The sequence below is a fragment of the Salmo salar genome, chromosome ssa19, assembly GCF_905237065.1.
Source record: "Salmo salar chromosome ssa19, Ssal_v3.1, whole genome shotgun sequence".
In the NCBI taxonomy this organism is placed as follows: Eukaryota; Metazoa; Chordata; class Actinopteri; order Salmoniformes; family Salmonidae; genus Salmo; species Salmo salar.
In genome coordinates, this window is record NC_059460.1 from 8,286,975 (window position 1) to 8,307,356 (window position 20,382).

Below are 20,382 nucleotides of genomic sequence, written 5' to 3' on the forward strand. Positions count from 1 at the left end.
TGACAAGACCACTAGAGAAACCTTGACTTTATTTAGCACACATTTGTAAAATTAACCATACTATACAAATGGTTTTCCTCATTGCAGTAACGATACAGGGGTTACAGGTCCAATCCCCTATGAAACCTTAACCTCTTACCAGGGATTTTACAAGACCCAGTGGGGGAAGAGGCTAGGGGTGGGGCACCAGTTCAGTGGATCCAACACTTTAGCAGTGTTGATTCAGTGCTCTACGCGATAGAAATTAAAAGGTCGTTTGAGGCAATATGTAGCGTTTACCGTGAATGCAGTCTCCGCTGAACTTCAGCGATACAGATTGAATAGAGCCCTCCGACTCGGATCTAAATTGCAGGGGCGTCTCCATTTTATCCAGACAACTGATTTCCTTCATCCGAACCGGTGGTAAAACCAGTCATCTCTCTACTCTGGCTATATGGAGGTAGCGTACTGGTCCAGTTCTGTGTGCTTCAGCCAACTCCTCCTAGTGCATGTGTTGTCATGTTTGTCTGGGATGATAACGATTGTTAGCTGCTACAACACCTGAGTATCCTACGAAGAACGCTAGATCTACTCTGGGTTTTCTAAAACAAACCAGCTCAGGCTTTATCCGTACACTACAACGGTCAAAATGTCTTGTCTGCCTGTGGCTAACTCTAGCAGGCTTGTAACTGCGCGTGCATGTCGCACGGCGAACTCATGAGACAAATCAATCCATGGGCGACTCAGTTTAACATTTTAATTTGTGCCGAAATCAAAATGCATCTTGCAAATTCAGCAGACTGCGGTGTGAAATGCTTTTAGAAGGGCTGTCTTTATTTGTAATTAATGCCTGCTTTGGTGTGCTTATCAATGCACAAGCTCCCCCCTCTCTTATATACACACACACTTTTTTATATTAAGTCATACAAAAGTTACATTGCGTTAAGTTTAAAATGCATTCTGACATTACTAAAATATGTAATGTGATTAACATAACATTTGATTCGTCAAATATCAGTCAGCTTTCTGAAATGAAGGGGTTGATGAGGGAATCTGATTTCATCTCAAGGCCCAGTCATTTCACTCAAGGTAAGTTGAGTTACCCTGCCTCAGCAGGGTAGTTCTGAAGGATTCATTGCCATATAAATGTACCTGGCTAAAAGGTGAGCCACTTTCGTATGACCGCTTATCCTGAGTTGAACTCAGTTGACCAAAGTTACCTCGCTAATTTCTCAAACCTGCTTCGTAGGATATCAATCAGACCAGGCTAGCAGGGAGGCAGTTGCATGCAGTAACTATGGACACAGCTCTCTGGTTGGACTTTGCACTATGCCATGGCCTGAGGGTTTTTGGGGGGGGGGTGATCATATTTGCATATCAAAACAAGATCGTGTGTCCATGTGTATATGTCCCACTGAGCACACACACGTCTGCCAGTCAGAAGAACCACACTTTATTACTCTGACATAAAAAAAAAAATAAGACAAAAATAAGAGGGAAGGGGGCGGGTTAAGCCAGGTAGCTGTACGTGTCTTTCTCTCCATCCACTCTCTCCAGATACTCCTTCTCTATCAGGATGTCTATACACTTCTACAGAGGAGAGACAAGGGTAGCAGAGAAAAAGGGGGCAGAGAGGGAAGGGGGTGAAAAAGATGTACTTAAAGACAAAAATATTACAGTTGTTGCAATGTGTGTGCGAGTCCTTTGAGAATGTATTGCAACAGGTAAGCGTGTGTTACCTTAATGACAGGGACTCTGGGTTTGAAGCGGGACGAGAGCTGGTTTAGGACTTCAGCCAGGAGCTGCTGGTGTTTCAGAACCTTCCTCATCTTCATTATCCTCACTATGGCAGCCTACACAGTTCATAATACTTAGTGATACACGCTGAAAGAGAAATTCAGTACATGAGTATCAACAAATATGTATTTGCGGTCGGGAACACACCTGTATGAGGAGCTTGCGGTCCTCCTCTATGTTCTTGTGTGTGGTCTCCTGCTCCTGTTTCTGTTCAGTCTTCATTGGAACGTTAATGTTCACACGCAGCTTCTTACTGGTGACATGAACAACCATTTCTTTTTTTAAGGATTAAATCTATGCTTAGACAGAAAACACACAAGAACCAGACAACACAAAAGGAGAAACAGAGAGCGGACTTACTTCTTGTATCCCAGGAAGAGTTTGATCAGGGTTTCTGGTTTGAACTCCACCTCGTCTATGTTAGCATTCTCATCCTCCAGGACCTGACACACAGACCGCATTACAGTGCATCAAAGCTGGGACCGAGACTGAAAAACTGCTTCTATCACTAACAGAGAGGCTGCTGCCAACAGACTCAAATCACTGGCCACTTTAATAATGGTATCACTAGTGACTTTAATAATGTTGACATATCCTACATTACTCATCTCGTATGTATATACTGTATTTTATACAATCTTGCCTATGCCGCACAGCCGTATGTACATTTTGTTATTCCATCCCCTTACATTTGTGTATAAGGTAGTCGTTCTAAATTTGTTAGATATTACTGCACTGTCGGAACGAGAAGCACAAGCATTTCGGTACACTCGCATTAACATCTGCTAACCATGTGTATGTGACCAATAAAATTTGATTTGAGTCACTACTTTCCATCAGCGTGTAGGCTTTTATACTGCAGAGTCCAGAGCCCTCTAGTGAACGGACTAGCATTATACAACACATTCTACTTGACTTGCACTTACCAGCAATTTGGATTTCAACAAGATCTGCAACACTTGAACCAGAATGTCCTAAAAACAACAAAATGGTAAAAACAATATTCACAGCCAGTGAAATACAAATGTGCTAATCTCATCAGGGGTAATTTAAAAGCATTTATTTACATGTAATACATCTCTATTTAGAGCACATAACTCACGGTTTTGATCTGTGTGCTGTCAGTGAGTTGTTGTACGGAGTACAGGTCCTCTGTGTTGTACTGCAGCAGGATAGCCATCTGGAAGGTAGAGGCCTGCAGAGTGTACCTGGAACATACATTGAATTAAATCTGTGATGACGTACATCTCCAGATTCTAGTGAGAAGTGACCTTGTACCAACTTTGTACCTGTTTTTAAAGCAGTTGGTGACCAGCTCTCCTTTAGACAGGTGGTAGAGCCAGGTGAGTTTCCGACCGCTGTGTCTGCTGCCGTAGAATGCGGTGAAGCGCTGGTAGCTACGCTCCAGCTGGAGGACGAGAGGTTGATGCATTAGGTCTCCTCTCCCCTACGTATTTGGTCAGTAAAGCTACAACTTTTAATTGGTTTCTATATACTCTATCATTTGGATATGAGATCAAGTGTTTCATATGAGATGACGGTACAGAATGTCACATTTTATTTATGGACATTTCTTTCTTTTTTTATACATACGTTTTACCGTTTTGAAATGAAAGCACTTTGCATCTAGTTCATCCATTTGAAGGGGTCATAAGCATTTGGAGTGAGAAAGCTAGAGGCATAAATATCATACCCCCCAAAAACATTTACTTCCCTTTTATTGGTTATGGTGAGAGGTTAGCATGTTGACGACATGACCTTTGTGCATTTGTAACTTTCTCACTCATCATTATTCACGATTCATTCATGATTATCCATAATCATTTAGAAGTGTTCAGAAACATTCTATTCTTATTTACAATAAAAGTGATTGTGTGCTAGGAATATGGGAGCAAATACCAAACTTTAAACTAAATGTAATACAAGTGAATTTGTCCAAATAAACTCAGCAAAAAAAGAAAAAGGTCCCTTTTTCAGGACCCTGTCTTTCAAAGATAATTCGTAAAAATCCAAATAACTTCACAGATCTTCATTGTAAAGGGTTTAAACACTGTTTCCCATGCTTGTTCAATGAACCATAAACAATTAATTAACATGCACCTCGAACAGTCGTTAAGAAACTAACAGCTTACAGACGGTAGACAATTAAGGTCACAGTTATGAAAACTTAGGACACTAAAGAGGCCTTTCTACTGACTCTGAAAAACACAAAGAAAGATGCCCAGGGTCCCGGCTCATCTGCGTGAACGTGCCTAGGCATGCTGCAAGGAGGCATGAGGACTGCAGATGTGGCCAGGGCAATAAATTGCAATGTCCGTACTGTGAGATGCCTAAGACAGCGCTACAGGGAGACAGGACGGACAGCTGATCATCCTCGCAGTGGCAGACCACGTAACAACACCTGCACAGGATCGGTACATCCGAACATCACACCTGCGGGACAGGTACAGGATGGCAACAACTGCCCGAGTTACACCAGGAACGCACAATCCCTCCAACAGTGCTCAGACTGTCCGCAATAGGTTGAGAGAGGCTGGATTGAGGGCTTGTAAGCCTGTTGTAAGGCAGGTCCTTACCAGACATCACCGGCAACAACGTTGCCCATGGGCACAAACCCACCGTCGCTGGACCAGACAGGACTGGCAAAAAGTGCTCTTCACTGACGAGTTGCGGTTTTGTTTCACCAGGGGTGATGGTTGGATTCGCGTTTATCGTCGAAGGAATGAGCGTTACACCAAGGCCTGTACTCTGGAGCAGGATCGATTTGGAGGTGGAGGGTCCGTCACGGTCTGGGGCGGTGTGTCACAGCATCATTGGACTGAGCTTGTTGTCATTGCAGGCAATCTCAACGCTGTGCGTTACAGGGAAGACATCCTCCTCCCTCATGTGGTACCCTTCCTGCAGGCTCATCCTGACATGACCCTCCAGCATGACAATGTCACCAGCCATACTGCTCGTTCTGTGAGTGATTTCCTGCAAGACATGAATGTCAGTGTTCTGCCATGGCCAGCGAAGAGCCCGGATCTCAACCCCATTGAGCACGTCTGAGACCTGTTGGATCGGAGGGTGAGGACTAGGGCCATTCCCCACAGAAATGTCCGGGAACTTGCAGGTGCCTTGGTGGAAGAGTGGGGTAACATCTCACAGCAAGAACTGGCAAATCTGGTGCAGTTCATAAGGAGGAGATGCACTGCAGTACTTAATGCAGCTGGTGGCCACACCAGATACGGACTGTTACTTACTGACACATTTCATTTCTGTTAGTCACATCTGTGTAACTTGTTCAGTTCATGTCTCAGTTGTTGAATCTTGTTATGTTCATAGAAATATTTACACATGTTAAGTTTGCTGAAAATAAAAACAGTTGACAGTGAGAGGACGTTTCTTTTTTTTGCTGAGTTTACTTATGTCACCTTCAAATGGTGGGACTAGATACATGACGTCCTTTTATTTCTAAAACATATGTATGGAAATACCCTCAGAATAAAAGGCGACATTCTGTACTATCGCCTCATAAAACATTTGATCTCAAATCCAAAATGCTGGAGTATAGAGCCAAATTAAAAGTTAACGTCACTGTCCAAATAAATGTGTTGGGGAGTGTATTTTCTGTTGTATTAAGTTGTGTTGGAGTTACAGGAGTGATGTGTGTATCGTTACAAGGTTGAATTGGTATTGAGTTGAGAGTTGAGCCTCACCTCGGAGGGCAGAGCGAAGGTGCATGATTGCTGGAACGGCCAGGACCCGGAACTCAACACCTGGATACTGAAGTCCACTGTAACACACCTCATTATTTAGCATTGGAAACACATTTACAACAAATACCAGTAAACAGAAGTATTAGGTTTATTAGACAAACCAACAGGTGCTTACAGTCGAGAGGTTCAGAGTTGGTCAGGTGTTTCTTGAACTGTTCGTTGAGGTCTTTGCTGACTCCGATGTCCTGGAACATCCTCTGTAGTTTAGATGTGTACTCAAAGCCACACGCTTGCTAAGGGAGAGGGAGTCACAATACTTTCAAAATTACATATTTTCTTTTACATTCCTTGGGGTGATCGGTCTGTGTGAGATTGGATAAATGCTTTATATATATATATATATATATATATATATATATATATATAGCACAAAAGTGAGTACACCCCTCACATTGTTGTAAATATTTGAGTATATTTTTTCATGTGACAACACTGAAGAAATGACACATTGCTACAATGTAAAGTAGTGAGTGTACAGCTTGTGTAACAGTGTAAATTTGCTGCCCCCTCAAAATAACACAACACAGCAATTAATGTCTAAACCGCTGGCAACAAAAGTGAGTACACCCCTAAGTGAAAATATCCAAATTGGGCCCAAAGTGTCAATATTTAGTGTGGCCACCATCATTTTCCAGCACTGCCTTAACCCTCTTGGGCATGTAGTTCACCAGAGCTTCACAGGTTGCCACTGGAGTCCTCTTCCACTCCTCCATGACAACATCACGGAGCTGGTGGATGTTAGAGACCTTGCACTCCTCCACCTTCCGTTAGAGGATGCCCCACAGATGCTCAATAGGGTTTAGGTCTGGAGACATGCTTGGCCAGTCCATCACCTTTACCCTCAGCTTCTTTAGCAAGGCAGTGGTCGTCTTGGAGGTGTGTTTGGGGTCGTTATCATGTTGGAATACTGCCCTGCGGCCCAGTCTCCGAAGGGAGGGGATCATGCTCTGCTTCAGTATGCCACAGTACGTTGGCATTCATGGTTCCCTCAATGAACTGTAGCTCCCCAGTGCCGGCAGCACTCATGCAGCCCCAGACCATGACACTCCCACCACCATGCTTGACTGTAGGCAAGACACACTTGTCTTTGTTCTCCTCACCTGGTTGCCGCCACACACGCTTGACACCATCTGAACCAAATAAGTTTATCTTGGTCTCATCAGACCACAGGACATGGTTCCAGTAATCCATGTCCTTAGTCTGCTGGTCTTCAGCAAACTGTTTGTGGGCTTTCTTGTGAATCATCTTTAGAAGAGGCTTCCTTCTGGGACGACAGCCATGCAGACCAATTTGATGCAGTGTGTGGCGTGTGGTCTGAGCACTGACAGGCTGACCCCCCACCCCTTCAACCTCTGCAGCAATCATACGTCTATTTCCCAAAGACAACCTCTGGATATGACGCTGAGCACGTGCACTCAACTTCTTTGGTCGACCATGGCGAGGCCTGTTCTGAGTGGAACCTGTCCTGTTAAACCGCTGTATGGTCTTGGCCACCGTGCTGCAGCTCAGTTTCTTGGCCATCTTCTTATAGCCCAGGCCATCTTTATGTAGAGCAACAATTCTTTTTTTCAGATCCTCAGAGAGTTCTTTGCCATGAGGTGCCATGTTGAACTTCCAGTGACCAGTCAGTATGAGGGAGTGTGAGAGCCATGACACCAAATTTAACACACCTGCTCCCCATTCACACCTGAGACCTTGTAACGCTAACGAGTCACATGACACCGGGGAGGGAAAATGGCTAATTGGGCCCAATTTTGACATTTTCACTTAGGGGTGTACTCACTATTGTTGCCAGCAGTTTAGACATGAATGGCTTGTGTTGTGTTATTTTGAGGGGACAGCAAATGTACACTGTTATACAAGCTGTACACTCACTACTTTACATTGTAGCAATGTGTCATTTCTTCAGTGTTGTCACATGAAAAGATATACTCAAATATTTACAAAAATGTGAGGGGTGTACTCACTTTTGTGAGATAGTGTATATGGTACAGACCTTGAGTTTGGAGATCATGCTAGCCTCTGCGTCATCGCTAGCACTGTTCTGGTGGACGAGGCGTTTAGCCAGCATCTTAGCATAGAACTTCTGGAACACATCCTTGTCCTCTATGTACTTAAACACCACCATCTGAGGGATGATCAACATATGAAAGGTTTATTGAGATATGAGGTTGAGACAGTTGGTAACTCAAATTAGTTCTGAAGAGAAAGTCAAAAGGTTTATGAACGAAGAGTAGGTCCTCACCACTTGGTTGAGTGTGTCCTCCAACTCTGCCTCTTCTGGGTTCTTAGAACTGGAGAACAACAGAACACAGTGAATGTTTAGTTATGTCAGAGAGACAATAGCCCCAGCGCCATACAGTAGATTACCCACCTCTTCTTGAGCAGAGAGTCACAGTATCTAGCCAGTAGTTCAGGTGATTTACTGGAGGACTGGGCCATCTTAGTGACCGTGTTGTTGTTGATGAAACGACCACACGCCTGGAGAGAGAACGCGCTACAACATAAGTTCTGGGTATTTATATAGGAATCCGTACTGTTTTTTTCAAGGAGAAAAAAGTTGTTTATTAAAAGCTAGAGTGCACCTTGTCTAGAGCAGCTACGAAGCCAGCGTCGTTGTTGAAGGCAGACATGACCAGAGCGTTGTACTTCTTATGGACGTTCAGTGTGGTCTGGACATACACCTTAGGGTCCTAGGAGGGACAAACACATACATATATATTAGAGGTCGACCGATTATGATTTTACTACGCCGATACCAATTATTGGAGGACCAGAAAAGGCCGATACTGATTATTGGAGGACCAAAAGGCCGATACTGATTATTGGAGGACCAAAAGGCCGATACTGATTAAAATCGGCAGATTTTTTTAATTTATTTGTAATAATGACAATTACAACAATACTGAATGAACACTTATTTTAACTTAATATAATACATCAATAAAATCTATTTAGCCTCAAATAAATAATGAAACATGTTCAATTTGGTTTAAATAATGCAAAAACAAAAGTGTTGGAGAAGAAAGTAAAAGTGCAATATGTGCCATGTAAAAAAGCTAACCTTTAAGTTCCTTGCTCAGAACATATGAAAGCTGGTGGTTCCTTTTAACATGAGTCTTCAATATTCCCAGGTAAGAAGTTTTAGGTTGTAGTTATTATAGGACTATTTCTCTCTATACGATTTGTATTTCATATACCTTTGACTATTGGATGTTCTTATAGGCACTTTAGTATTGCCAGTGTAACAGTATAGCTTCCGTCCCTCTCCTCGCTCCTACCTGGGTTCGAACCAGGAACACATCGACAACAGCCACCCTCGAAGCAGCGTTACCCATGCAGAGCAAGGGGAACAACCACTCCCAAGTCTAAGAGCGAGTGACGTTTGAAACACTATTAGCACGCACCCGCTAACTAGCTAGCCATTTCACATCGGTTACACCAGCCTAATTTTGGGAGTTGACAGGCTTGAAGTCATAAACAGCGCAATGCATTGTGAAGGGCTGCTGGCAAACGCACAAAAGTGCTGTTTGAATGAACGCTTACGAGCCTGCTGCTGCCTACCATCGCTCAGTCAGACTGCTCTATCAAATCATAGACTTAATTATAACATAATAGAACACAGAAATACGAGCCTTAGGTCATTAATATGGTCGAATCCGGAAACTAACATCTCGAAAACAAAACGTTTCTCCTGTCAGTGAAATACGGAACCGATCCGTATTTTATCGAACGGGTGGCATCCCTAAGTCTAAATATTCCTGTTACATTGCACAACCTTCAATGTTATGTCATAATTACGTAAAATTCTGGCAAATTAGTTCGCAACGAGCCAGGCGGCCCAAACTGTTGCATATACCTTGACTCTGCGTGCAATGAACGCAAAATGACCAAATTTCCCCTGGTTAATATTGCCTGCTAACCTGGATTTCTTTTAGCTAAATATGCAGGTTTAAAAATATATACTTCTGTGTATTGATTTTAAGAAAAGCATTGATGTTTATGGTTAGGTACAGTCGTGCAACGATTGTGCTTTTTTGGCAAATGCGCTTTTGTTAAATCATCCCCCGTTTGGCGAAGTCGGCTGTCTTTGTTAGGAAGAAATAGTCTTCACAGTTCGCAACGAGCCAGGCGGCCCAAACTGCTGCATATACCCTGACTCTGTTTGCAAGAGAAGTGACACATTTTCCCTAGTTAAAAGAAATTTATGTTAGCAGGCAATATTAACTAAATATGCAGGTTTAAAAATACATACTTGTGTATTGATTTTAAGAAAGGCATTGATTTTAAGAAAGGCATTGATGTTTATGGTTGGAGCAACGTGTACCTAAGCGATCATATGCAACGCAGGACAGGCTAGATAAACTAGTAATATCATCAACCATGTGTAGTTAACTAGTGATTATGATTGATTGATTGTTTTCTATAAGATAAGTTTAATGCTAGCTAGCAACTTACCTTGGCTTCTTACTGCATTCGTGTAACAGGCAGGCTCCTCGTGGAGTGCAATGTAAAGCAGGTGGTTAGAGCGTTGGACTAGTTAACCGTAAGGTTGCAAGATTGAATCCCGGAGCTGACAAGGTAAAAATCTGTCGTTCTGCCCCTGAACAAGGCAGTTAACCCACCGTTCCTAGGCCGTCATTGAAAATAAGTACGTGTTCTTATTAACTGACTTGCCTAGTTAAATAAAGGTAAAAAATAAAAATATTATACTGCATTCACGCAACAGGCAGGCTCCTCGTGGAGTGCAATGTAAAAAAAAATTTTATTTTATTTTTTTAAATTAGGCCAAATCGGCGTCTAAAAATACAGATTTCCGATTGTTATGAAAACTTGAATCGGCCCTAATTAAAATCGGCCATTCCGATTAATCGGTCGACCTCTAATATATATATACACACACGTGTGTGTGTGTGTGTGTGTGTGTACACATACGTTGAGAGCGGCCTCTCCACATTTCTCTATAGCTGCCAGGCCCTGGTTGTGGATGTGTGTTTCTAGGAGTTTCTTTAGCTCTCCCAGGCCATCCGTTATACGAGACACCAAGTTATACATCCGACCTAGATCTGAGAGAGGGAGGAAAAGAGAAATTAAGAGAATGAGAGAGAGGAGAGAGAATGAGACTGAGTACACACAACTTTTGTCTAAAAACACAGGCACTCATAACAGCAAGGCATATATAACTCCTTATGCTTATTCTCTATTGTATTTTCCATTTCCTGGGTTGAGCAGCTGAAAACCCCCCTACACCATTCCCTACCTTGGTTCTTGTCAGCATCCAGTAGATTCTGGAACTCTGTGTGGAAGATCTCCAGGTGTTTCTCTATGAGCACCTGTTCACACCGCCTGGCCAGCTCATCCTGAGTGGACTCATGGAGGTACACCTGCACACGTCTCTGTTCCTCTAGCAGACGGGCCTCGGCCTACACACACAGAGACACAAGGTTAACTTCCTGGTGCTTTCATGGAGCTACACCTACACCCGTCAGTGCTGCTACCCCCACCCTCTTTTTCCCCCCTCCATCCTCACCTTCTTCATGTACTCAGTAACAGGGTTCTGTTGGAGGAACTCGGTGCTCTCTCGTGTGTAGAAGCGTTCGGTGTCCGTGAGGAACTGGCACTCAAAGTATTCTTTATACACCGACAGCGTAGGACCCTTAGCAAACGCATCCTCCTCATTCAGCCCCAGCTCCACTATACGAGACAACACACACACGTCTGAGACTTCTGAATTCTTCTATAGAGAGAATTCTGCGATGTGCTGGAATGTGATATTTTATAAACGCGTGTCTAAGTGAAAACTTGAAGTGGATTGGTTTGAGGTGTGTTGTACCGTAGGACTGCACCACACCACTGATAAGTCTGGTGTTGATGGTCTCTCCATTCCTCTCCTTCTCGATGAGCTTCAGGACCGCATTCGTTACCTGAGAGCGAGCGAGAGCGGTGTAAAGTCAATGAATGTATGAATTACATTGTTCACCGTCTTAGAATAAGATGGCAGCTCTTTCCATCGCTACACCAGTTACACATAGAACGACACAGTGAAACACACTGAACTGACGTGGTTGGTGATTCTATTTACCGTGCGTGTGTTGTGTCAGTCAGATGTGACATCATCATCATACCCACCTGTTTGTTTAGGGGTCTGAATAGACACTCCCTCCACGTTACCAAAGCCAACTACAGAAGAGGGGGCAGGAGGGATAAATGGAGGAGAGAGGTTAAACTAATGTCATAATTCACTCATCTTTTACAGTTGAAAATTGACACACACAAAGACACCCCCTCCCTCCCTCCCTCTCACCGAGTAGATCTCATAGATGCCCTTGCGTCCCTCGTCACATTCACGTCTGACCCAGTGCCTGTTGAGGTAAGCACAGATCCCATTCAGCACCTTACTAGAGAACCGGTAGTCCTCCCACTGCTGTGTGTAGAACTTCAACACACACTCATCCATCAGGTCCTCACCATCCTGGGAGAGAGAGAGAGAGTAGAGGAGGGAGATGGAAGATGCATTGGTCACCAAACAAAATAAGGTACAGTTCAAGAGAAAGAGTAAACAATGATAAGTGGAATTGGCACCATATTTTCCTTGTATCCAACCACACATTAAAGCTGTGAAAGGTCATCAAAGTGCCAGCGGGTCAGGAGAGGATGGAATCCCCATGTCACTGTACCACTCACCATGAGCAGACTGGTGAGGTAGTTCTTGAGGAACTCCTTGAGTCTCTTGTAGAGTTCCAGGCCTACGAACTGGGCCCCCCCAGGAGTACTGCTCTTCTTGGAGGGCTTGTTGGGGACGGCAGATCCCCGGCCTTGACTGGACTGGTGCACGCTGGTACAGTAGTTATACACATGGCTGACAGGCAGGGGAGTTAAGACAGAAACACTGTGGTGGTATCAGGTCTATTGCAGCAGGACTCTGACCTCTCTACATGTGATGTGACCTAGCCAATCAGTAAGCATTGCACCGCTAGGACACACCCATGAACACAACACCATAATGACACTGCACTATACACTGCATACTGCTGTGAGCTTCCACTTTGGGAAGTAGGCCATATAAACCTTAAACACCCTTCAAAAGGGAAATCACAGCAGCCTTACCAACTTAATAACCCTTTAAATTCCACCACCTCCCCTGGCCTTCACCCCCCTTAGCGTGTGGGATACGTGTAGAGCTCCATGTAGCGCGACTTCGCCATGCTCTGCCGTGTGTACACCTGGTGGATGCCAGCCCTCAGGTCGTCCCAGATCTGGTCCAGCCCGATCTGCTTCAGCCCATGTGGGTTCTGGCCCCTGTTGGACGACATCGTCACGTCCCTCCTGCTCTCCTCAGCTCCTTCTCTCCTCTGCTCCCACTCCTGTTGTTTCTCTCCTCTCAAGTGTTGTCTCAGAGTGTGCCGTCCATGGGAGGCTGGTGAGTACGTGTCAGTAAGTTTGGCTCTGTCGTCAGTTGCTCCTCCTCACAGCCTTATGCAGCAACACCTCACCACAAGACCTGGAGGAATGAGAGAAAACAGTGGTTACTAACAGTGGTTGCTGTTCTTTCTAGCAGCTGAACTATGAACTACGTGATTACAGCTAGCTAATGACAGATTAGTCCACTTTAGGGCCAGGCTACTTCCTTCCCAGTCCTCTGGCAGGCAGACTGGCCTCGAATACTGTGTCAGAAACAGCAGTACATTCAACATGAGAGGAGCTCTCCACAGTCCAAAGACATTGATTACAGTCAGATACGTCGCTATGTAATATAAACCCTGATTGGCCAGGAGACCAGGAAATGGCAACATCAACAATGTCCCTCTCCAATTTACAAAGATATGAAGAGAGAGAAGGGAAGTGAGGCTCATTGTTGTTGACAGCCAGGCAGAGGGTCTATATATAGCAGAGGACAGCCAGCCTTGTCTCCATCTCTGGTCATTTACCGTCATTTAGGCCCAAGGCTGAGGATGTTTGTTTGTGTTGCAACCTTAACACCATTTACTTCCTGACACTGTTGACAAGCAGTTTGTGTGCGTTTGTGCTCATGACCAGCACTAGATTGGTGGATAGGCCTAGTTCTCCCATGTTATATTTAGACACACCAGTAGCAGTGGTCACTTGTTTACAGTGTGTGTGTAAGTATCTGTGTGTGTACACATGATGGCAGGAGTCCTTTAATAAAGTCAGAAGGGGGGTGAGTGAGTAACTTACAGGATGTCCATGCTGTGAACATGGAGGCCATGACAGTGATTTCCTCACAGTTAGTTGTGAAACCTGAAACTCTGGCACATCAACGTCATCATGTTCCTCTACTGCAAATTTCATGACCCCATCATGTGTTGTTTCTAGGAAAGACCCCAGAGGGGTATACTACAAAGGAGGTTCAATAAGTTAGCCAGCTAACTTTGATAAACAACCAAAATACCTATTGCTTTTTTGTTTCATTAAGAAAGCTAAACTCAGATATCTGTTTTTGGTTGTTGTGTCAGAGACCATGCCCATTTCAAGTGTATCTATAAAAAATTAAATACTAAGTTGTTTCAGAACATTTAGACAAGTTAGCTGGCTAACTCATTGAACCGTTATTGTAGTATACACCTCAGGGCTGATTGCTAATAGAAACTAACATCTGTGCTAGACTAGCGTGTCAACACATGACGAGAACAGTAATGTAACCTTTCTAATGGCGTCAGCTAATGGTGATCCAAATAAGGTTCACCAACCCTACAACTGCTTACACTAACAGTAAGGCTAATGTTTTTATATCTAGCTAATCCAATTGGGCCTTTCTGCAGGAAATTATACATTAACAACACAAACGTGAGAAACCATAATGGCACAATGAGTCAGGGAAGAGAGCGAGCCGTGGTCGTGGGAAAGCAGTCCAGTAAATCTCATTAGGCTACCTCAGTCATTGTGTCCTGGCCAGAGTCACTGAACCTTACTAGGGCCCGGGACGATACCAGTATCGCAATACTCGTTAGTACCATGGCAAGGAAACAAAACAAAGCAGATTTAACTTCTATAGGAAACAGCCCTAATGTTGGTAACAAACATCATTATGTATTATAGCACACAATATTTTACATACAGCAGGTTTTTAAAGGACCAAAGAGGTTGTGCTGCTTCATGTTTTCATTTTTGCCATGGAAAAAAAGATTGTGATACCGATATCGTCCTGGCCCTACCTAATAGCCTACATATACATTAACACACACCAACAATGTAATAAACAGAAACACAGAGCTAAACCACCTCGCTAGCCTTCGACCCAATCAGGTCTTCTCAACGAGAGAAGATTAACCTACTTCCTTATTGACTACAGGTTTAACAAACCCAATGCCTCGAGGTCCCGTGTGGCTGAGTTGGTAGACCATGGCGCTTGTAACGCCAGGGTTGTGGGTTTGACTCCCGCAGGGGGACCAGTATGAAAATGTATGCACTCACTACTGTAAATCGCTCTTGATAAGAGCGTCTGCTAAATGATACATTTTTTCAAATTAAAATGTAAAAGGTAAACCTCAGGTGTAGTCTGCCACAAGCAAAACAAATGTATGAATAAATGTTTCATTGCCACATACACCAGATAGGTGCAGTCAAATTAGTTGTTTTATAGGTTCAGCCATAATAGTTCAGCACCCCTGGAGCAAATTAGGGTCAAGTGCCTTGCTCATGGGCACATTTTCACCTTGTCGGCTCAGGTATTCGAAGCAGCAACCTTTTGGTTACTGGCCCAATGCTCTAACGGTGAAAGAGGGATTCATTCACAGAACAGAGATACTGTGTATCAGATAACGCAAAAGCTATGCCTCGGGAACATGCAATCCTGTAGTCAAATCACAGCGTATTGGGAACCATTTAATTGCTTTCTAGCTTGGAGTGCAGGGTGTGTTTTGGGGCAATAAGGCAGGCTATTTCATTAGTGTATGGAGCTTTTGATTCTCACTCAGCTCAGCATTTGAAAGGCTAGTGCGCACACACACACCAGGATTGATTTTATAGTCACAGCTCTCAGCAGTCAGCACGCCTCTCACATGTTAAACAGACACAGGTCATCTAAGGTAAAGGCAGGGAGGGGGTGTTCAGCCTTGCACACACACACACGTCTAGCGTCCAGGTTTCCTCAGGCTGTATCAAACAGGTCGCTTTGCTGACTGACTCAGAGGAACAGAACGGGCGGCAGGTAGCTTAGTGGTTAGAGCGTTGGGCCAGTAACCGAAAGGTTGCTGGATCGAATCCCAGAGCTGACAAGGTAAACATCTGTCGTTCTGCCCCTGAACAAGGCAGTTAACCCACTGTTCCCCGGTAGGCCGTCATTGTAAATAAGAATGTGTACTTAACTGACTTGCCTAGTTAAATAAATAAAAGGTAAAAAAAAGTGAGATGTCAAGCTGCTCTATTTCCTACAAGAGTAGCGCAGTCCTGCGTCAGGGAAGCACAGAGCCTGTAGGAAGAGGTTGTCTCCTACTAACCATAGTTAGTGAATGGTGGGGAAGCCATTACTGGGGTGGTGATTGTGAGGCAGACAGGGTCAGATTTCTGTCCCACTGAAACCAAACACTAACTAGGCCTACATGACCTGAAAGACGACTGTTCCATTGACACACTGTCTTTCCCTCACTTACATTACACCCAGTTTACCACTCTGCCTTGACAGAGCAGAAATAATTGTTTGTTGTGATACTCAAACCAAATGAGTGTAGTTTAGTGACAGAGTCCGAAGAGGGTAACGACTTCAGTACTCTGGTTGGACAGAGTATTTATGGCTAAATAAATAACGTTAGTTTTAATTTGCTCAATGTACATTAGCGGGCAATCTCTTCAATGTTACAGAGGCCAAAAAGCAGCTTGCCTTCGACCTCATCTGTATTGTCATAACTAAATATAGACCAATACCATCCAAATGACAGACTGGTTTGCCAACAGCATTTAGCCAGACTAGTGAGTGTCATGAACTGTTCTTGTTGGCCAGCCAACTAATTTAACGTTAGCGATATGTTATCTAATAGCAAAACATTTGAGCACATACCGTAACACGGCGACTTTTTCAAGCTTGCTAGTTATTATTGGTATAAGTTACTTGTTCGCTAAATCAACATAGAAGCCAAGCTAGTTAAAGCAACATCACCATTACTAGGTCAGGATAACAAGGCAGCTAACGTATCTAACGTTAGCTGACGCAGCTAAGTTAGCCGAAAGAACGACAGCCGTTAGCTAGCTAGGTTAGTTTTCTAAACAGCGTAGCTGCCATTGTTGAACCCGATAGCTAGCCGTCACCGGGCGTCGGTCTAATTCATGTTTGAGTATTTTGATAAGGTTATGACGAGCCAGACAATGTTCTTAACTAAATATGAGGTTAAAACCATCATTTCCGATAAATTAAAATGGCACCCTATTCAATGAGTCAGGATTATTCGCCAAAACATCTCCTGCTTGCGCGGCTACCCACAACGAGCTGCTGCCTCGCTAGCTAGAGGATAGCTAACTAACTAGCTCAAATAAAAGCTTCATGGCACTTAGACAATAGAATAATAAGCTATTCTTACCATTTCTGAACAGTTTATTTGCCCCAGCAATAGAGAATACAGGTTCAGGAATCTAGCTATCGGCGCCTCCTTTACTCGGTTCTTGACTGAGATGGATTTCCTTCGTTTCGCAGTTGTCTCAAGATGATGTAGCAGCGCTAAGATCTCCTAGTGAAATGGAATGACGATGATGATGACACGGTGAGTGGGTTACCACAGCGTCAACGTCAAAATTGTCTATATCGTAAAAATGTATAAAAACAAAAATACGATTTTTGGTCTTAATTTAATGTTCGGGTTAGTAATGTGGTTAGGTTTAAATTGGTAGAAATAGGCGGGGTTTATTACATTGTGACTGTGGTAACTGGTGACAACTAAAATGGCAAAATCCAAACACATGCGCATCAGACAAATATAAAATAAATTAAATTGTGGATATTTGTTTGAAGAAGAAACACAACCAACCAATGATTCACTTGACATTACTTTTATTTAATTGACACAACCGGATTTATTACAATTACGCTAGTTTATAAACTAAGCCAAGAAATCAAATGGTAAACAAATAGGCTTTATATACCATAACTCAATTATGGTAAATACTGTAGAGCCACTCAACACCACAAACATACAGTTTTGTACAGTTTTGTACACCATTTTAAACACTCCACTTAACCAGCTGTGTTTTTTCACTGTTACAGAGGCTCCAACTGTGCTGTTCCACTACAGAGGTCTTCATTGGTAAGATTGTCATTAGGGTATTTATTCTTCCATTGTTTAGATGTGTAAAGACTTTCAATGAAAGTCTGTTTGAAGATGTGTTGTTGTTAACAGGCCATGGTCAGGCTGTAGGAGGACGGGCTCATTGTAATGACTTAAATGGAACAGTATCCAACACAACAAACTAATGGAAGCCATATGTTTGACCCCCTTCCATTAATTTCATTCCAGCCATTACAATGTCCCTGTCTCGTGTAGCTCAGTTGGTAGAGCATGGCGCTTTCAGTGCCAGGGTTGTGGGTAGGATTCCCACCGAGGACCAGCACGAAAACAGTATGAAAATGTATGCTCTGGGGAAGAGTGTCTGCTAAATGACTAAAATGTAAATGTAAGCTCCTCTTCTGACAATAAAATATATCTACTCAATTATTTCCTTCCTCTGATGTTTCTAGAGACAATATATCTCTCATCGTCACTCAATGCATAGGTTTACCTCCACTGTATTCCTATCCTACCATACCACACATCCTACCAGCCTTGGTCTGTACATTATGCCTTGAATCTATTCTACCGTGCCCAGAAACGTGCACCTTTTACTCTCTGTTCCGAACGTACCCGACGACCAGTTCTTATAGCCTTTAGCTGTACCCTTACCCTACTCCTCCTCTGTTCCTCTGGTGATGTAAAGGTTAATCCAGGCCCTGCAGTGCCTAGCTCCACTCCCATTCCCCAGGCGCTCTCATTTGTTGACTTCTGTAACCGTAAAAGCCTTGGTTTCATGCATGTTAACATTAGAAGCCTCCTCCCTAAGTTTGTTTTATTCACTTCTTTAGCACACTCTGCCAACCCGGATGTCCTAGCCGTGTCTGAATCCTGGCTTAGGAAGACCACCAAAAACCCTGAAATTTCCATCCCTAACTATAACATTTTCTGACAAGATAGAACTGCCAAAGGGGGCGGAGTTAGCCTGCAGAGTTCTGTCTTACTGTCCAGGTCTGTGCCCAAACAATTTGAGCTTCTCTTTTAAAAATCCACCTTTCCAGAAACAAGTCTCTCACCATTGCCGCTTGCTATAGACCACCTTCTGCCCCCAGCTGTGCCCTGGACACCAAATGTGAATTGATTGCCCCCCATCTATCTTCAGAGCTCGTGCTGTTAGGTGACCCAAAGTGGAACATGCTTTACACCCCGGCCATCCTACAATCTAAACTTGATGCCCTCAATCTCTCACAAATTATCAATGAATCTACCAGGAACAACTCCAGATCCGTAAACAGGGGCACCCTCATAGATATAATCCTAACCAACCCGCCCTCCAAATACACTTCTGCTGTCTTCAACCAGGATCTCAGCGATCACTGCCTCATTCCCTGCGTCCGTAATGGGTCTGCGGTCAAACGACCACCCCTCATCACTGTCAAACGCTCCCTAAAACACTTCAGCGAGCAGGCCTTTCTAATCGATCTGGCCCGGGTATCCTGGAAGGATATTGACCTCATTCCGTCAGTAGAGGATGCCTGGTTATTCTTAAAAAATGCTTTCCTCACCATCTTAAATAAGCATGCCCCATTCAAAAAATGTAGAACCAGGAACAGATATAGCCCTCCGTTCACTCCAGACCTGACTGCTCTTGACCAGCACAAAAACATCCTGTGGAGTACTGCATTAGCATCGAATAGCCCCCGCGATATGCAACTTTTCAGGGAAGTTAGGAACCAATATACACAGGCAGTTAGGAAAGCAAAGGCTAGCTTTTTCAAGCAGAAATTTGCATCCTGTAGCACAAACTCCCAAAAATTCTGGGACACTAAAGTCCATGGAGAATAAGAGCACCTCCTCCCAGCTGCCCACTGCACTGAGGCTAGGAAACACTGTCACTACCGATAAATCCGCGACAATTGAACATTTCAATAAGCATTTTTCTACAGCTGGCCATGCTTTCCACCAGGCTACCCCTACCCTGGTCAACAGCCCTGCACCCCCCACAGCAACTTGCCCAAGCCTCCCCCATTTCTCCTTCACCCAAATCCAGATAGCTGATGTTCTGAAAGAGCTGCAAAATCTGGACCCCTACAAATCAGCCAGGCTAGACAATCTGGACCCTCTCTTTCTAAAATGATCAGCCGAAATTGTTGCAACCCCTATTACTAGCCTGTTCAACCTCTCTTTCGTATTGTCTGAGATCCCCAAAGATTGGCAAGCTTCTGCAGTCATCCCCCTCTTCAAAGGGGGAGACACTCTAGACCCAAACTGCTACAGACCTATATCTATCCTACCCTGCCTTTCTAAGGTCTTCGAAAGCCAAGTTAACAAACAGAACACCGTACATTTCGAATCCCACCATACCTTCTCCGCTATGCAATCTGATTTCCGAGCTGGTCATGGGTGCACCTCAGCCACGCTCAAGGTCCTAAACAATATCATATCCGCCATCGATAAGAGACAATACTGTGCAGCTGTATTCATCGACCTGGCCAAGGCTTTCGACTCTGTCAATCACCACATTCTTATCAGCAGCCTCAACAGCCTTGGTTTCTCAAATGACTGCCTCACCTGGTTCACCAACTACTTCTCAGACAGAGTTCAGTGTGTTAAATCGGAGGGCCTGTTGTCAGGAC

General features: G+C 43.9%; 1 protein-coding gene across 1 annotated transcript; it reads right to left on the reverse strand.

The window, feature by feature from the left end:
- Positions 1–12: 12 nt before the first annotated feature.
- Positions 13–17,372, reverse strand: cul1b (cullin 1b). The gene is made up of 22 exons (XM_014157135.2): positions 17,066–17,372; positions 12,708–13,035; positions 12,219–12,393; positions 11,839–12,006; positions 11,664–11,714; positions 11,368–11,458; positions 11,065–11,228; positions 10,795–10,957; positions 10,470–10,600; positions 8,120–8,227; positions 7,909–8,015; positions 7,780–7,828; positions 7,531–7,662; positions 5,650–5,767; positions 5,475–5,551; positions 3,066–3,184; positions 2,879–2,984; positions 2,703–2,750; positions 2,137–2,219; positions 1,924–2,029; positions 1,719–1,832; positions 13–1,569 (listed from the first exon to the last, which is right to left on the reverse strand). Exons 2-22 carry the CDS (start codon positions 12,845–12,847, stop codon positions 1,489–1,491), a joined length of 2,331 nt encoding a protein of 776 aa, XP_014012610.1. The 5' UTR covers positions 12,848–13,035; positions 17,066–17,372; the 3' UTR covers positions 13–1,488.
- Between the last annotated feature and the right edge of the window lie 3,010 nt (positions 17,373–20,382).